The sequence below is a fragment of the Mastigoproctus giganteus genome, chromosome 10 (genome assembly GCF_048544385.1).
Source record: "Mastigoproctus giganteus isolate SK-2022 chromosome 10, ASM4854438v1, whole genome shotgun sequence".
NCBI classification, from domain to species: Eukaryota; Metazoa; Arthropoda; class Arachnida; order Uropygi; family Thelyphonidae; genus Mastigoproctus; species Mastigoproctus giganteus.
The window spans coordinates 162,559,972-162,580,198 of NC_143584.1; the positions used below are offsets into that span (position 1 = coordinate 162,559,972).

At 39.9% G+C, this 20,227-nt stretch overlaps 1 protein-coding gene across 1 annotated transcript in view; it reads left to right on the forward strand.

Annotated features, from left to right (window-relative positions):
- Window positions 1-17,412: 17,412 nt before the first annotated feature.
- LOC150079438 (activating signal cointegrator 1 complex subunit 2) overlaps window positions 17,413-20,227 on the forward strand; it is a 167,230-nt gene continuing 164,415 nt past the window's right edge. The window contains exon 1 of the mRNA XM_090383069.1: window positions 17,413-17,466. Coding sequence (XP_090239195.1) covers window positions 17,413-17,466 — 54 coding nt within the window. The remainder of the gene's footprint in view (window positions 17,467-20,227) is intronic.

The following is a 20,227-nucleotide window of genomic DNA, read 5'->3' on the forward strand; positions in this document are numbered from 1 at the left end:
CAGTATGCAACGAAAATGTTTTCCAGATTAACCTTCTTAAAAAAGGTTAGCAGTCTATTGCAATTAAACTCGTCTTTCATTAATTGGAGAAAATAATTGTACATCCCAATATTACCGAACTCATTCGACCAAACTATATTACAGACATCATCTATAGGCGTAAAAGTTTTCAACCATCGCATGCGCTCGGAATAGACAAGGAATGGATTTCCTGGGTTCATTACACCACAGGCTTCGTTTATTGCTGCTTGGAGGTTTATTCAAGGATTGTAACTTGATATTACATACCTCGGTCTACAGCTTTCAATACAGTTTGACCCTCCAAACTTTTATAGTTGCTTTCCAAACACAATTTCACGAGACATTCTGACCTTTATCTTTCAATTAACCTATAACAAAACCTCATTCTCAGTAATCAGTCTACCACCATAACTAGCATAATATCTACAGGAATGCCTCGAGGTAATCACTATCAGCAATCCTGTATTCAGAATATTTTCCCTCTACTTCAACAAAAAATACCTATGAAAGCGTAGGTTCCCAAATTTAAATTTCGTTTTTAAATTTAGAAAACCCAGAATGTGAAATACTGTATTATTTGTAAAGAATGATTTATTGTGTTATTATTTTATAAAGCATTAGACTAAGGGTATCACGAAGTCATCTTCTACATTGAAGTCGTCACCTTCCTCAGAATCTTCCTTATTACACCCGAGGCTGGAAAAATCGCTCTGCAATTCCCGTTATCGCTTTAAGCAGTACGCTTCCAGGAATGACTGAGAAAAATTACGAACTTTAAGTGTTATTATTCTTAATGCTTCCGAAATAAAAGTTGTAACAAAAGAAGAAAAATCAAAAAATGGCTTACTTTGGGTTGATAAAATATCTTATTCCACACATAAATATTACCCAAAAGTCAGCTTGTGAACGTTTGGGAACTTATTAACCAATATTATGGTTACTAAGTTCCCAAATAGTTACTAAGTTTCTTCATAATATTGGGAACCAATATTATGAGGAAAAAACAGCGATCATAACCACTATATTAGCTGCAATTGCTGATTAAAGTGAAATAAAATTAACCATCTTTCTCTTATAGTTGAGAGATAAAAATTCTATGAAAGTTGTATCTGAGTTGTACCAAAGCAGCAGCACACGATACAAAAGTTTATATATGTGAGGTAGAAGTAATAAATCTATTGAAAAGTGCGAAGATGGAGGCATAAATTGCACAAAATGCCAAAACTAATAGGAGAAGGGTAGCAGAAGTTGGAAACATTGAAGGCGGCAGAAAGAGAGAAAGAATGTGAATAATCTTATATGATATAATGAATTAAATAAAATTATAAGCTGAATTGGATAGCCAATTAGAGAGAAGGAAACCGTAAAGCAAAAATGCTTTAAAGTTTAAAGTAAAATAAGAAGTAATATAAGAAGTAAAGACGAGATTCGAATTATTACTTCTTATTTTACTTTAATTTCGTATATTTCACAAAATACACTGCACTGGGACTACCTTGCCCATATTTTTGTGGAAGTTCTGCTGCTTTGCCCTCCTATTTGCTCTCACTTATTTTTAAATTTCATTTTTTTCCACAGATATGGATAAATATAGAAATTTTGATACATGATTAGGTGCAGTCCCATGATGAAATACCTGATTAAGTATCAATATTTATTTTTAGCTAGCATCAGATTTTAATTTCGTTATTTCCTCCTTCCCCTTTTTGGACCTATGACTAAATTATCTCACCCTTATCTGATACTTGCTATTACTTCATATATTAAACCAATCATTTTTGCTTTAAAGTCACTTTCTCTCAAATTAGCTATCTAATTCAGCCTATAATTTTATTTAATTCATTATATTTAATTCATCATATAGGATATTCACATTCTTTCTCTCTTGCTTCCGCCTTCAATATCTTTAACTTCTGCTATTCTTCTCCTATTAGTTTTGGCATTTTGTGTAATTTACGCCTAAATATAATCAAATAAGTCTCTCAAATAAGACTACTACCATAAGTTATTGATGTATTACACTATGAATATATAACATTTCTCTAAAAGAGATATACGCTCTTACTTATTTGCGATTTGATTCCACCCTGACCCCAACAGCAGACAACTGTTTCAGTGCTTTGTTGAGCACAGCTTTTGGTTAGTTTTTGATTTTGCACCAAAGAATCTAAAGCTATGAAGCGTAATGGTGTCCGTAAATTGCTTGAATTTTATGGTCGGTTTGCCAATCTTTCTCGGTAAAAAACCCGAGTTTACGAGGAAAAACCTTGCAATCTTCGCCCAAAGACAGCCAAGGTGTGGAAAAAGTCCCTAACAAAATTCTTCTCGTTTTGACGAGATTCGAATTCGAACTTTTTCAAAATCATACTGCAATCGCAAACATTGTGTTACTTGAGAGGATATTATTGGTGCTGGGCCAGGTAACTCATCACTGCAACGTCTAACAACTCAGTGATGATTAACTCACAAGATGAAACATACCATAAGGTAAGGAAACGAAACTTCCAAGTTTGAGCTATAAATAGCTGGAACTTAGTAATAATTTCACTCAATATAATTTTTTATATATCTATTTCATTTTCATTACCATTTTGTAATTTCATTTTGTTTTAAAGCAACTGCTAGTCATCTCAGCGTTTATTATTATTATTATTATTATTATTATTATCAGTTTATTCAACATTGTTAAACGATGAGATGGTTATGGTAGCAGTTACTGAGCTGGATCTTTTAGAATTTGTGCCAAGGCAGGTCAAGCCGTAAGGCGTCACTGCAGCACTGGCCCTGGGTCGTACAGTCGAGATTAGACTCTAAAATTGACTTAAAAAATGAATTAAATTCTACATTTTTTTATATGTAGAATTTAATTTAATGGCTTTTCTAGATATTGCTTTAAAAATACTTCTGATTATTTGCAATGGATTTTAATACTTAATATAAATATTTTATATTAAGTATCTCTTTACACTTTTAATCAGATAAATTTTAGAAAAAAAAATTTAATTGAAAAGATCTAGAAAACTCAGAAATTAAACGAAAAATCAAAAATGGGTCACTTTTCAATTCATTTCGTTTCAATTTTCAAACATAATATTTTCTATCCACTTCACCACAGATTAGCATTTGTAGCTTCAGTCGTCCATCTCCCTGTTTAATTCTGATAGATTCTGTCAATACTAATTACAAATGCCAATCTTTTCTACTGTGCAGTATTTCTTCAATGATTCATAAGCACCTAAACCAAAAAAGACACATTCAGTGTGTTTGAAACGTATTTTTTTTTTTTTTGTTTGTTTCTTCATCACACGTCTATTTTCGTTAAAATTCTCAAAGTCCAAGTCAGCAGTCTAAACTGTTACGACGTAATTCATTCAAAAACATTCAATACGAATAATTCATCCTGAGTGTGCGACCATTATAAGAGTGTTAAACAGCTGAAAATACAGATATCATGATAATGTATGTGCTGCCATCTATCGGTATCGTTATTTATTCTTCGTACATAGTGTAATTTTAAAACTTCTTCCTTAAGATTCTACATAATGATGCTGCGTATTAAGATATTCATGGATGGACAGGAAGAGGGGAAGAAATAATTCCATAAGCACAGAATATAAAAATCAATAATCATGCGCGTATCTAGGATGATATGAGAAGACTTCTTCAAAAGCGGGAAGCAAAGTAGGCATTGCCTACTGGACAGTAACATCAGTTGGTATAATTGCCGTCCTCCCCCCACCAGGTGGACCTTCGTTCGAATCCTGTCAATGACGCAAGAATTTTTAATGGGGATTTTTCACAACGTAGATGAGCTAGTCGGTCTCACGCAAGGGCATCATGGTTTTTCTCCCAGAAATTCTGGGTTTTCGTCCAGCAAACAGCAAATCGACCACAGAACACATGCAATTTACAGACATATATATACGGCGCAATATAGCCTAAAGTTGCTGATCCGCCTAAAATCCTATAACAACCAATCAACCTGTTGTTGATGTTGTTGTTGTTGTTGTTGGTAAGGTTTTTAGGAACATCAGCGACTAAGGCCATTGAGATGTAATTTTGGTTTCGTGAGGTGGAGGTAAACAATATTGCCAAATTGTTTAGTCGATCTCACGCGAAGGTAGCATGTTTTAGCTCTCTAGAAGCTCGAAAACGTTAACCGATGCTCACAAAGCGCAATGAGTGTGAAATGCATTAACAGCGTTCCCAACTCTGGGAATGCTGTTATTGCATTTCACACTCGTTCCGCTTTGTCAGCAACGATTAACGTTTTCGATACTCACATGGTATATAGTTTGAGGTAGTTCAGATGTTATTTTACAGTTTCAAGAAACAATCAATGGTCATTAGATATGTTGTTGTTATTTGGTTTTTAGGAGCATTAGCAACTAAGGCCATATTGCTCCGGGATATGCGGTGGTCATTCCCTGACCTTTCCGCATCCTCCGTATTTGGTGGTGACGGGCTCGAACCCCGGTCTAATCAAGAAGCGTGTGCTACGCACTGCTGCTCCTTCCCACCTGGCTACGGAGGCGACTCATTAGATATTGGAAAACTGTTATGGATATCAAAATTATTTACCTTTTGTCGTCCTGAATTCCTTTATTAACACTCTGACTCAAATACCCATCAATAATGGGTGGTTTTCCACTCATTTTCATTGTGGATGCGCCTCCGTAGCCAGGTGCGCAGGAGCAGCAGTGCGTAGCACACGCATTTTGATCAGACCGGGGCTCGAGCCCGTGACCACCAAATACGGAGGATGCGGAAAGGTCAGGGAATGACCACCGCATCTCCCCGGAGAAATATGGCCTTAGTTGCTAATGCTCCTAAAAATCAAAATAACAACAACATCCACTCATTTTCATTGTGGACACCAGTCATTCCTTCATTAAAGGCACAACACCACCTGCCCTCGTAGGTAGCACAGTTGATAGACTCGCCGTCCTCCCATACCGGGTGGAAAAGACTTGAGTTGGAGTTCCGTCAATGACGAGAGGAATTTTTATGGACCTTTTTTCACAAAGTGGTTTAGTTCGTCAGTTTCAGGAGAGAGTAGCATGGTTTTTACTCCGGGAAACTCTGGTTTTTCGTCCAGCAAACAGAAAATCGACCACAGAGAACAGGCAATTTACAGACAATATACATGAAGCAATATGGTCTTAGCCACTGATGCTCCTAAAACTGTACTAAAACTAATACTTTTTAAGTATATAATACACAAAAATAAAAAAATTAAATAGATAAAATATAATGAAAATATATTCTCAACGAAACTAATTTTCCAGATTTCTGTTTTCCACCACTTCAACGTCTGAAAATCTTTCTCGTCGTCAGAAATTTGTATTGGAAATTTCATTGAGATGTAATTTTGGTTTTCGTAAAGTGGAGGTGCAATACTTTTAAAACTTGAACTTAAATATCAAAAAAATCGTCTTTCTTCCTCCTTTTTTGTTTCTATTTAACCTTTTAATTCCCATGTTTCGATGTCATATGGCAGTGAATTATTTATAAAAACTGGAACTCTCTCGATTCAACCTTGCATTCAGCTATCCGACCCGCGGGTAGCTGAATGCAAGATTGTTGTTGTTCTTGTTGTTGTAGGGTTTTAGGAGCTTCAGTGACTAAGGCCATCATGCTCTGTATATATATATATATATATATATATATATATATATATATATATATATATATATATATATATATTATCTGTAAATTGCATTTGTTCTGTGGTTGATTTTCTGTTTGCTGGATGAAAAAACCGAGTTTCCTGGAGGAAAAACCATGCTACTCTCGCCTGAGACTGACGAACTCAACCATGTTGTGAAAAAGGCCGATAAAAATTCCTCTCGTCATAGACGGGACTCCAACTCAAGTCTTCCACCCGATTTGGGATAACGGCGATTCTACCAACTGTGCTACTTGCGAGGGCAGGTGGTGTTGTGCATTCAATGAAGGGATGACTGGTGTCAACAATGAAAACGAGTGGAAAACCACCCATTAGTCAGAGCGTTAATAAAGGAATTCAGGACGACAAAAGGTAAATAATTCTAATCTCCATAACAGTTTTCCGATATCTCAAGACCATTGATTGTTTCATGAAACTGTAAAATAACATCTGAACTACCAAAAACTATATACCATGTAAGTATCGAAAACGTTAATCGTTGCTGACAAAGTGGAACGAGTGTGAAGTGCATTAACGCTATTAGTGTGAAGTGTATTAACGCTATTAGTGTGAAGTGTATTAACGCTATTAGTGTGAAGTGTATTAACGCTATTAGTGTGAAGTGCATTAACAGCATTCCCAGAGTTGAGAACGCTGTTAATACACTTCACACTCGTTGCGCTTTGTGAGCATCGGTTAACGTTTTCGATAGCCGCATGGTATATAGTTTGAGATGGTTCAGATGTTATTTCACAGTTTTCTGAAACAATGGCCTTGAGATATCGAGAAACTGTTACAGATCAGAAATTAGTCACCTCTGGTCCTTCTGAATTGAAGGATACTAGGTGAATGATTTCCTAGTTTTAAAGATACATTAAACGCTATAACTACTGTGGAATCCCAGCTCGAACGAAAAAATTAAAACGAAAATCACGGTTACTGTTTTCTGGCAGAGGAAAGATGTTTTATTGGTTGAATTTATACCGCGAGGAACAACTATAACAACAAAAGGCACATGTTCAGAGAAAAGCTCGATGAAGACGAAATTAAAGTGAAGTTCCAATTTGGGGTAAAAGATCAGGCACTAGACTTTTATGATCCGGGGGGAACAAATTTTGTCCGTGGGTACGAAAAATGCTTAAATGTCCTCGACGATTAAGCAGAAAAATAGAAAACTTTAGATCTTCTTAATGTTGCATAATACCGTGAATGGTGTTATTTACCCCTCGACTTGCCTTGGTAACATCAGCTACATTAGACATTACACTTAAATGCCTCCTTATGGCTGTACTTTTACAAATAATTTTCCAAATGGAAATTCAGAAAATTTAGTGGAAAAATTTGATTTTAATTATACAATTTGCCAAAATTCTAGAATTTTTCAGAAACAACCCTTCAGTAATTTCCCACTGTTTTCAGTGATTCTATTATCTTATAATCAGTTCCAGCATTCACTAAATTTGTACAACACTGATTAACACGTAAAATGTTACAAAAACGAAAATACCCAATCACGACTAATTTTATGCTGCTGAACACGAAAATCACATTAAAATTTGTTGATTGGCCCTTGTTTTCGAATTACAGTTGGGGTCTCATACACTGTGCTGCCACTTTATTAGGTACAACCCTGCTGGGCACACAAATGGTTTGTCCCACAATGTTGCAGGTCACATGATCGTAGTTGTGGATATAAACAACAGGGGCTCACATCTGGTGAGTATGAGCTTTGGCACACCCAGGGTCCTGAGCTGGATATCATCATTCTTCTCTTTCTTGGTGATTCCCTTCTACTTCTCTCTCTCTCTCAGGGTAACTTGGAATTTTTTTTTTTTTTTTTTTTTTGGCTGGTGCAGCATAAGCCTCAGGCTTCCTTGCACCATATAGCTAATAATAATAATAATAATAATAATAATAATAATAATAAATGCAGCAGAACAACCTTTCTAGTATCAGTTAAGCGTACAAACCGTTGCAAGAATAGGGAAAAGGAGTGATCTATCGGACTTCGAACGTGGCATGGTAGTAGGTGCAAGACGTGCTGAATAAAGCATCTCTGAAATGGCAGTTCTCCTGAACTTTTCACGCACCACGGTTTCAAGGGTATATCGAGAATGGTGCAACGAACAGAAAACATCCTTTCAACGGCACTCCTGTGGAGAAAATCGCTTGTTGATGAAAGAGGTCAGAGGAGGATGGCTAGAATTGTGCAAGCAAACAGACGGGCCACAACGTCGCACATCACGTCAGAATACAACCGTGGTGCACAGAACAAAATATCGCAACAGACCACAAAACGCACTTTGTCGCGAATGGGTTACAACAGCCGACGGCCACATCGCGTACCTTTGTTATCAATGAAGAGCAAGAGAGCACGTCTCCTGTGAGCAACACCAGCACTGGACAATCGAGGATCGGAAAACAGTTGCTTGGTCTGACGAATCGAAGTTCCCGGTACATCATGTTGATGGAAGGCTCAGAATTTGGCGAAAATAACATGAATCTATGGACATATCATGTCTGACGACTACTGTGCAAGGTGGTGGAGGCAGTGTTATGGTGTGGGGAATGTTTTTTTTTTTTGGCACACGTTGGGTCCATTGATACCCATAGATTCACGTCTGAATGCCACATCGTACCTAAACATTGTTGCTCACCAAGTGCATCCGTTCATATTGACACTTTATCCACAGTCAGATGGTTACTTCCAGCAGGATAATGCACCGGTGCACAAAGCCCGAATCACTATGGAATGGTTCCAGGAACATGACAATGATTTTTCTTTACTGCAGTAGCTTGCTCAGTCCGCGGATCTCAATCCTATTGAACATCTTTGGGATCAGCTGGAAAGGGCTGTTCGCTGCAGGCCTACACTTCCGTCGAATCTCAAGGAATTGCGTGACACACTCAGGTGTTCATGGTCATCCCCTGGCATTGTCTGCCGTGAAGGGAATTTGTCGCTTACCAATGTACTCATATATTTTAAATTTGGTAGGACAAATAAAGATTTATTTACTCCATTCCTGCACAACGTTTCCAGCATCTTGTTCGATCCATGCCTAGACGAATTGAGGCTGCTTTGAAGGCTAAAGGAGGTTCAACACACTACTGGGTAGGTGTACCTAACAAAGTGGCAGCACATTGTATTAATGAGTTGCTTTACATTATGAACTGCGGCTCTCGGCAAAACGCATGGCAACACCGCAGTTTCAGTACTACCTAGCTCTTATCACATGTTCGGCAACTGTCACCTCGATTTGCATCACCTGATAAGATTCTGTCGCCTCAAATGCGTCTTCAACCCTGTTCCAGCAATCCTCGAATACGGCCAGGCACTGGGCGATTTGTTCCCAGTTGATGGTTGTTCTCTGTGAGATTCCTATTTTTTGCGCAGTTTTTGTGTCGTGCATGATTAGTATGCCCCGTAATTGTGTGAACAATCCGGATGACTTCTGTTACGTATGTGGCGAAGTAACGATAACTTCAAGAAAGCGTTAACTCGAGCCATAAAAAAGGCCTACTTCTTGTACTTTGGGCGAAAAGTGGGCGACCAGAACAAGAACTGGGCTCCACACATATGTTGCACTACCTGTTCATCAAAACTGAACACATGGATGAATCGAAAGGGATGGTTTGTGCCTTTCGCACTGTCCATGATATGGAGAGAGCCAACAAATCGCATCACAGACTGTTACTTCCGTGACGCCTCCTGTTAGAAAAGGGATGACAGTGAAGAAAGATTGGAGTGACGTAGCTAAATATAAGATGTGAAATTTTTCCTGTACCTCACGGTGAAGCACTACCTGTTCCTGAACCATTCGACCATTTTTCTGTACACTCTGGTGAAGTTGAAGATACGGATGAACATCAACTTGATTGATATGAAGAAGTACAGAAGCCATCTATGTCAAGGGATCCAACATTTTATCCAAACCTTTATCCTTCTGAAACACATAAGATCACTAAAAATGAGCTTAATCATCTCAAATTGCCGAAGCATAAGGCAGAGTTTTTGGCCTCGAGGCTACAACAGTGGAATCTTCTAGATCATTCTGTAAAAGTAGGCTGTGTTATTATACAATGGAAATACTGTATACTGCCTTCAATACCTCTTGCGTATGCCTCCCACAAAAAAGAAACAGGCAAACACAGTGACAGACCAAGGTATTTCCGCGCCCCGGGCAGAATGATTTCTCGACGCTTTTTACTGAGGATATATATTTTCTGCTTCATTATTCTTCTGTTTTTTGGCGCCCCTTAAAGAATGGCGCCCCAGGCAGGGCAGGAGCCCTGCTAGCCTGTACCTTTTTTTTTTTTTTTTTTTTGGTAGTTGTTGGCGCATCAGCTTCTGTGGCCATAATGCACCTCCCAAGGTTTTTGCAGTACTTTGATCCAAGCCCGAGACGCAGAAGTAAACAACTCTCGTGGGAAAATCTGGTCGCAACCACTGGCAACATTGACCCCTGGGGGGTGGTCTACAAAGTAACCACTAATAAACTTCCCAGGGGAGAGGTAATTTCAACCACCATAACACCACAGGGAGATGCTACCAATTCTTGGGAGGCATCTGTTAACAATATTTTGGATGCAACCTTCCACCCTCATGTAGACCCACAGACACCCCAACAAGTCAAGATGTGCACAGAGAATGACGACTACCGAACAGAAGACAGGGAACCGGATTTCACAATAGAGGAACTACAAGCGGCTGCGCACCTTATTAAAAGTAAGAAATGTCCGGGTCCGGACCTCTTGGAGCCCGAAATCATCAGGAAGGTGGTGGAGATAGCCCCTGACATGCTACTGAACCTCTTCAATCTATGTCTCCAAACTGGAACCTATCCGAAGGACTGGAAAAAAGCAAATATTAAACTCATAATTAAAAACCCGACAAACCACCAGACCAACCAACTTCCTACAGACCAATAGCCCTACTAACAGTCTGCAGTAAACTCTTGGAACGACTCCTGTTAACCAGAATACAGGCTCACTACCTACAGGCAAACCTAATGTCCCCAAACCAGTACGGCTTTAGACCGGGAACGTCGACTGTAGATGCCCTGAAGAACGTCCTTGCACGTGCAGCTGCCACAGAAAACAAATATTTCCTGGCTATCTCTATCGACTTTGCTGGGGCGTTTGACACCCTTTGGTGGCCGAGCATCCTGGCCCGGCTCCGGGGGAGTGGGATGCCAGGCAACCTCTATCGAGTAATCCAAAGCTACCTCTCCAGTAGACTCATCATGGTGAATGCTCCATATAAAATACTCACCAGAAAAATCAACAGAGGCTGTCCACAAGGCTCCGTTTTAGGACCTACGTTATGGAACATCGTTTTGGATGAATTCCTAAATACCGATATTGGAGAGGCGTCTTCACAAGCCTTTGCAGACGACCTCATCCTGATGATAGAGGGAAACAGCAGAATCCAGCTGGAAAGAAAGGCAAATCATGCCCTTAAAATCCTACAAGAATGGACCAATATCCACTTCCTTAGGATCTCAGCAACCAAAACGGACTCCATTCTCCTCAAGGGTGCCCTAGATTACAGGAGACCCCCACAGATTAAGATTGATGGTATCACATTACGACTGTCCAAGGAACTTAGATACCTGGGAGTAATACTTGACCCCACTCTCTGCTTCCAGGCACACTTGAAATACATCCGTAAGAAGATACGGGGCTATACAGCCCTTGTTACCAGAGTCGCAAAAAGGGATTGGGGATTGAAAAAGAAGACCCTCAAGCTGTTTTACAAAGCCGCCTTCCTGCCGATAGCTACCTATGCTTCCGGAGCTTGGTACCCCAAAGTCACCATGGCTGTAAATCGCAGAATCCTCGACTCTATCCATAGAGCCATGCTGCTCGCTATAACCCGGGCCTGCAGAACAGTTAGCACACACGCGCTGCAGGTGCTGGCGGGAACCCTACCTTTAGACCTCGAAGTATCTAAATGTGGAGTATTATATGAACTCTCCAAGGGAAGAGCCTGCACCTTCGCCGGCTTCGACGCAGATCCTACCACAAATCGTTTGACTGAGAAAAAGAGACTTGCAAATCATCTCATGCAAACCTGGCAAACCAGATGGGAGAATTCCCCAAAGGGAGAAGTCACCAAACGATTCTTCCTCAACGTTGGAAAACTCTATCCAATGGCTCCAGCATGGTTCACGCCGGGACTCCACGCGACCTTCCTGCTAACAGGACATGGTGCCTTTAAGGCTAAACTTACAACCCTGGGCATTACAGATGACCCTACTTGCTGCTGTGGAGAGCTGGAGAGCTGGCACCACCTCATGCATGAATGCCAGCTTTATGATGACCTCCGCTGCCAACTCATCACTCGGATCACTTTTTTGCCCAGAGATAGAGAACAACACCTCCTGGATGGGAGACAGGAATATATTGCCTTCTCAAAGTTCGCTGAAGCCCTGTACAGAAGAAGACGGGACCTGAATGCACATTAGCCACATAATGGCTAGAAGCCAAAATGTGTATAACACCAAAGATGGACTACCATGAAGATAGACAAGAAATCAACCATCCAGAAGATAGACAAAAAATCTGAATGAAGGACGAATAGCAGCTGTTCTGGCGGCCTGAGCCAAGCACTAGCCTGGCTCTCCTTTAATATCCCTTCCTGGCAGGAGGACGAGATGACCAGTCGCCTCGCCCCGTGCTACCCCACCTTTCCTTCTGGTGAGGCATGGGCATGCCTCACTGACCACCTGGGGGAATCTCTTCTGTGTCCCCCATACTTCTGCCTTTTCCCCCCAACCTTCTTCCTCCCCTCCCCCACTCTATCTATACACAACGCGAGCGCCCTACACACTAAATTTAATCTAGCAAAAAAATAATCTTCGCCCAGTCTCAGCCTAATTATCCTACGCAATGCCCTACTCCTGCCATATGAATGCATGCACACGTGCTGTATGCAAACATCCAAAGTAATTACGATTGCATGGATGCGTATATATTATGTATCGTATCACTGTTGTGTATATGTGCATATATGTGTACATAAGTTTTTTTTTTTTTTTTTAGGTCCTAGCTGCCGAAATCTCAGGAAATTAAGCGGCAGGACCTGCCAGAGTAAATCTTAGTCTACTGGTGTTTCCTGGTCTGCCTCCACGGGGCGAAGGTGGGGCAACGCTGGGCTCCAGCAGGGGTCCAGCGGCTAAATGACCAGATGAACAACGGTACACGACATTACACTGGTACAATACCCACACACTTTTAAACCTCTGGCATTCCCAGGAAACTGGTACACCCACAAAGAAAGCAACGCGGAGATGGGGGAAACCCCTGGGGCCGCATGACAACAATATACCTTACACCTTTAGGTTGCCAGGCAGGCACTTTACCCACCTGGCTAGCCCGGTCGGCAGCCTGTACCTTAATCCGGCACTGTGCAAACATGAAGAACATCCTCTTAGGTGTACATTATCAGAAGGATTAGTGGCAGATATGTGGTGATTTAAAGGTAATCGCCATTTTATTAGGACTACAAAAAGGTTAAACTGAGACTATGATAAATATTCCTCTTATGCTAAAAATTATGTGGATATTTTTTGTTGATACATGATATTTAAACCTCAGTGAAACCCCAGAGAACTGTTAGCTGCTCCCGAAAATCCTGGGACCGCATGCTTATTACTATTCAAGCTATTATATAACTAAAAGGAGTAGTCTGAAGTACAACAGTACATGAATGTGTTGCCCATTTACAGACAAACTACATCGACGCTAATGGAGTTATTTAACTCAGAAAATTCAAAAAATTCAAGTAGAGGCAGGTTAAAGGTACAAAAAGAAGGTAAACTGCAGCCCTTATCTATCCACTGCAGGATGGAAGACTCCTCAACAATTCACATTGAAGAAAATGGACCATAAGCTGCCATGCTGGTGGTGTGCAGGTTGGCAGATCGACCATATTTACCAGTCCGCGGCTTAAACCCCTGTCTACTCAAAGAGCATGTGCCACTGCAATCCCGCTCCTAATCACTCGGCTACAGACTTGTGATTGGGCAACGAAAAATACGTTTTCTCGGTTTATTGTTGTAGGTAGGGTGTTGTCTGCGCGAGTAGCACAGTGGTATCGTCACCGTCCTCCCCACACCGAGTGGAAAAGGCCCAGGTTCGAATCCCATCGATGACGCGAGGAATTTTAATGGGCTTTTTTCACTCCGTGGCTGAGTTAGTCGGCCTCAGGCGTACATAGCAAGGTTCCCCCCCCCCAAAAAATTTGGGTTTTTCTTCCAGCAAACAGACAAATCGACCATAGAACATACGCAATTAACAGACATAAGACACAGCAAAGCAGATGAATTTAATTATTCCGGTGGCTTAAATATAATAGTTTGGTTGTTGTAGGTAGAGTATAGGGTATTTCTGACCAATGCGTCAGAAACTTAAGCTACTCTGCGCTATATATAATACGTTCGTAAATTGGGTATGTGTTCTGTTGTCGATTTTTTGTTTTCTGGACAAAAGCCCTAGTTTCCGAGAGAAAAAAACCATACTACCCTCGCCTGAGACCGAGTAACTCAGCCACGTTGTGAAAAAGGCTCATAAAAATTCCTAACTTCGTCAAAGGGATTTGAACTTTGTCATTTCTACCATTAACTGTGCTATCCACGAAGATTTTTATTTCAGTAGAAAAACCATACAATCGTTTGCCAAGACCCACTGTTTAGACCCTAAAAAAATTAATTTTATTGCTGCCCGGAGTGGTTATGTCAACCGAGGACAGACTAACTGAATTCAGACACAAACTATTTCCACGTGATTTGATAAAACAGGAACGTCATCCACATATTACCAGTGAGGGTATGTTACAAGTGATGGATTTCGCATTAGGATTGGCATTAGTAGAGGCACATGATGCAAGAAAACAAGCTTATATAGCATCAACCAAAAAAACAAAAAAAATCTTCCCATTTCACTCATCCATTCACTCCAAATGTTTGTCTAGTTCTGCCTTGAACTTATATAAGTTGCTGACCTCCACTACAACAGATGAAAGTTTGTTCCTACTATCAAAACCCGCTGGCTAAAGCCGGATTTCCGCAGATCTACTCTACAGGGTGTCTCAAAAATATTGGTACAAACGTTTAGGGGAGGTAGGTAACATCTAAAGGAATGTGAATCACATAGAAACCCATAACCGGAAACGTCACCGTAAGTCGGTACACGGCGCTGTTCATCAGTTCGTGAGAGAGAAAATTTCTGGTTTACTCATTCAAGCAGTAGTCGCCGCACGATAGCGTGCATCGATATACGAACTGTGAGCTGGCAGACATGCACCTAGTGTATGTATTAGCAGAGGGCAATGGACGAGCCGCTCAACGAATTTATGGAGAACGCTTCCCAGACAGACATGTACCGGACCACCATTTGTTTGCACATGTGCATCAAAATTTGTGCGATTATGGGTCATTTAGAGGTAACAGGAGGAGTAGTGCAGGCAGACCACGTTCGACACGAACTCCCGCCATGGAAGAAAGTGTGTTGAATGCCGTCCAGAATAATCCTACTACCAGCACACGTGCCGTTGCCTCTGCCTTAGGAGTGTCTCGTTGCAGTGTACAGCGTGTCTGGCACCACGATTCCTTATACCCCTTTCATCTCCAAAGGGTTCAGTTACTACTCCCCCCAAGATCATCCTGCACTTGAGGCTTTTGCGCAGTGGTTTCTTCAAGAAAGTGTTCAAGACTTGAATTTTCCAGCCTATGTTTTGGTCACGGATGAGGCTTATTTCACTCGGGAAGGCTTATTCAATCAGCACAATGCTCATGTGTGGGCTCACGACAACCCACACGGTGTGTACCCCCATGCGGCACTACATCGCTTCGCAATAAATGTGTGGGCAGGTATGGTCGGTGACTGCTTAGTCGGCCCATACCTGTTACCATCCCTCACGAACTCCGCTAAATATCGGATCTTTCTTGAACATGTTTTACCAGGGTTACTTTACGATGTTCCAGCAAATGTGAGACGCAACATTTGGTTTCAACATGACGGGACGCCTGCCCATTATGGAAGGTGTGTGTTCGTGACCATTTGAACAGGTGCTTTGGGCGTCGATGGATTGGCCATGGTGGACCCGTTGCCTGGCCCCCACGCTCACCTGATTTATCGAGCCTTGATTTCTTTCTGTGGGGGAGGCCCTCAAATCTATCGTGTATGAATCGCCTGTGGAGACGGAAATGGATATCGTGGCGAGACTCGTCTGCGCTGCTGCTACTGTCAAAGAAACTCCAGGTGTGTTCGACAGTGTCCGCCAATCCATTCTGCGTCGGTGTCACGCATGCATCGCGTCTCATGTTGGAACCTTCGAGAATCTGTTGTACCATCATTAAATGCATCCATCTCGTACTCCATTGTTAATATTATGTCAAATAAATGTTTGCCACTATTACTGTCTTGTGTCATTTCTGTTTCTTGTGCTTCTGCTACTACTTTTCCGTGACGTTTCCGGTTATGGCTTCCTATGCGATTCACATTCCTTTAGATGTTACCTACCTCCCCTAAACGTTTGTACCAATATTTTTGAGACACCCTGTATACGTTACGCTATTTCTTATCGACTACAATATGGCGGCTAGTTCAACAGTATGGCGCCAACACCGGGAGTCGTAACTTCCAAAAATCGCTAGTTAAATTCAAAATAAGAAGCGAACGAACGCTACTGAACCTATTTAATATCTCTGTAAAACACAATGTAGTATGTTAATTAACGAAGAATACGGTAAAAATTAAAAATACTTATCCCTTTACAGCAGCCAAAAATCTACCGACTGTTCCCTTCAGCGACCAGAGTGCCCTCTCGGTTTGTCTGTCTTTGAGAGGATTCCCTTACATCCACGGCCTGAGACCGACTAACTCAACAGAGTTGAAGGAGAGCATGAAAAACTTAACCCAACCCGGCTTAACCCGACTAACCCAACAGCGTTGAAGGAGAGAAGGAAAAACTTCCTAAACTTTCTCCACTACCCTGGGTATAGTACCACCCAGTTGGTACGTCACTCTGGGGTTACTGCTACCATGTGCAATACTTTACTTTGGTCAATGTTAAACTTCATTTGCCACCTCTCAGCCCATCTGCTCAACTTTTACAGATCCTTTTGCAGTAGCGTACTACCATTACTCTCATTAACAACCCTGCCAACCTTCCTATCGTCTGCCAACTTAGACATTAACCCTGATATACCTTCATCAATATCATTGATAAATACCGAAAATAACAATGGGACCAACACCGTACTATCATTACTCTCATTAACAACCCTGCCAACCTTCGTATCGTCTGCCAACTTAGACATTAACCCTGTCATTAACTAAGCATTACCATCAATAGCCAAACCATGTGTGCTAAGTGAACCAATCTGATTCATCCCTTGTCTTCTAGAGTTTACATAAGTAAAGAACTCTTTGCATCCTTTGGCAATTCTCTGATTGATTCTGAGTTGGTGAATCACATAGCTCTTGGTGCAGCATATTGAGAAAAAATCAACGTTTGGAAGATTATGAAGTATGCAGCGTTTTAATTTATGCGTACAGTAGCGAAGAAGTGTAGTTTTCTTAATCGGATAAATTAGAAAAGAGTGGCAAAACCTGAAACGTATGATATGACCACTTTCATGCAACAGTCGCTATTAAATAGAAATCTAAAGCACAGTAAAACTTTTAAAATTCTAGGTGGCCTAATTGGTATATACAAGATGGCTGCTGCCACTACTGGGGGAGAACGATATCACGTTAACCATAGAAACGAGGTATTTTGGTTTATTCTCTTTTGGTGTTTGTTTTTGAAGATTATAAAAAAGTCATGTAAGAGATGGAATTCATAATCAACTGAGATGAATGGATTTTATGTTACTGTGAATATGTGTTATTGGAATTTAAAATTTAAATGTATTGTTTTGGAGTTTTAGTTTCGGTTAAGGATAGACAGAGCAACGCCATTCTAATTATATTTATTAGAGCTTTTATATTTAAATGTTATTCGCATAATCATTGATTTTGTAATAAGGATTTTGCGATTTATTATTAGCGCATTAGTCCATAAAATGCATGACAGCTGGTTCCTGTGGTACTACCGGCAAATGTCAGATTACATGTTACGTGGCGTTCTGCAGGGCCGTACAGCGAAATTTGATTGAGGGGTATGAAAAAGTTTTTTTTTTCCAAACAAATTGTGAGATTGTTTATCCCTCCTCCCCACCTCTGCTTATTTTCGTAGTGTTTAAGAATTATACAGTTTAATATTAATTTTAAATTATTATTAAATTATTGTATAGTTCAAGGTTTAGACCTAAATTGATGGATGAGACTAGTGGCAGAGAAGGAAAATGCATGCGATGAGTATAAATTATAAGGGAACAAGGAATCCTGCAGCAGTGCAAGCTAGTCTGCAGTTCTGTCCATAAAGGAGTTAGGCAAGCTAAGGCAAATTGTGACAAGTCCCTGGCTAAGAATGCAAAGAAAAGTAGCAAAGAACTCTTTACTCATGTTAAACTAGAAAGAAAGGGATGAACAACATTGGCTCATTAGGTATGAATGGCATTACTGTTGATTGTCCTATTCAGGTTGCTGGCGAAGTAAATAAATAAATACTTGTTTATTTATTATCGTTGTGGAAGTTGATAGGTTGAATAAATTTAAGGAGGAACTGGACAGGCATTTGGAGGGGATGGTGTGATTTTTTTTTTTTTTTTTTTTGGCTGATGCTGCATAAGCTCATACACTTGCTTTCTTGCATCACATGCTACTACTATTTTGCAACCACATTCTTGAAAGAAGTTTTTAGGGATGGTAACACCTGAAGTATACCAAGTTGTAACTGAGAGTTAAATGATTTTGTTATAACTGAAATGAAAGCAGATGAGAAATTGCTGAAGCTAAAAGTAAATAAGGCACCTTGGGCTGATGTGATCTAACCATTTATATTAAAAGAACAGCAGGAGAGGTTGACAAGCCTTAATTATGAGAGCATCCTTGGATTCGGGGGAGGTGCCCACGGATTGGAGGTGTGCGCATACATCTCCTATTCGCAAAGGGTAATCATAGGGCAATGTGTGAGCAATTACAGACATCTAAGTTTGCCTTCTGTTCCAGGGGAAAATAATAGTCACTGGTTAAAGAAGTATTGCAGTATCATCTTAGTAGGAATGGAATTATATCAAAATCACAGCATGAATCCTCTCTGACCAATCTGATTAGCTATTGTGATGTAGCAACAAAGAAACTGGATGCAAATAATAATTTTGACATCATGGATTATCCACATGCATGCACACACAAGGATATACATGTAAATCAGAAACGGTAGGTTGCAGAACAGATATATGAAAATTTGGTTTTAGCCAAAGAATAATTGATGGAACAAACTTTCATCTGGTGTTGTGGAAAGTAGTTTAAATAAATATAAAGGAGGATTTGAGCAAATTATTATAAGGGGTGTGCAAATGAAGTAGGTGTTTTTTTTTTTTTTTTTAATTTTTTGTCAAGAAAGCTGATTGTTGCTGATATAACTTATTTTCACATTACTTTAGTATAATTTAACAGGAGAAAAGAAAAATTTAAAAATATATAGTTATGAAATATTTATATTCGGCATGTTAATAATATATTTTTAAATTCTGATCAATGTCCCATGTAATGGCATGTGTTTAAGTTTTTGTGAAAAATTATGTCATTATGATTATAATACTTTAGTTTTATGATGGTTGTAGTATTACTAGCCAACGGGGAAAAAAAAAAAAAAACTGAACTTTGCAGTCTTGGTGCAACCTCTAAGGTCAACCTCTAAGCGTGAAAATTGCCTTACAGCTGCTGTATTATTAATGATTATACATCATGCCATAATGAATATATCAAGTATTATTGTTGACTAGTAAACAAAATCACTACAAGTAAAGTTAAAAGGTCTCAGTAGATAACTGTAGTGCATAATGCTTAAACAGTTAAGAATATATTAGATTTTAGTATAAATTTTTTTTTTATAGAATAGATTTTAGTCATTAATCAAGTCAGGAATGAAGTTAGGCAAGCTAAGGCAGATTATAAGAAGTCTCCAGCAAAGAATGCCATGAAAAGCAGCAAAGATTTCTATGCTTATATTAACAGTAGAAGGAAGGTTGTTGAATCACATTGGGCCACTTGGTGTGAATGAGTTAACTGTTGATGACCCTGCTCAGGTTGAATAGGCAAATTGAATGGACATTTTACATCTACATTCACACATGAGGAATTCTTTATGGGAGGGAATGTCGGAAGTTAATCAAACTCCAACATGGAGCTAAATGACTGTGATAACTGAAAGGAAAGTTGAAGAGAAATTATTGAAGCTGAAAGTAAAAAACGCACCTGCATCCAGTCATATTAAGGGAAGCAGCAAAGGAGGTAAGCATACCCTTAACCATTATTATGAGATTCAGGGGAGGTCCCTATGGACTGGAGATGTGTGAATGTATCCCCAGTTCATAAAAGGGAATCAAAAGATGACACAGGTAATTACAAACCTTTCGGCTTAAC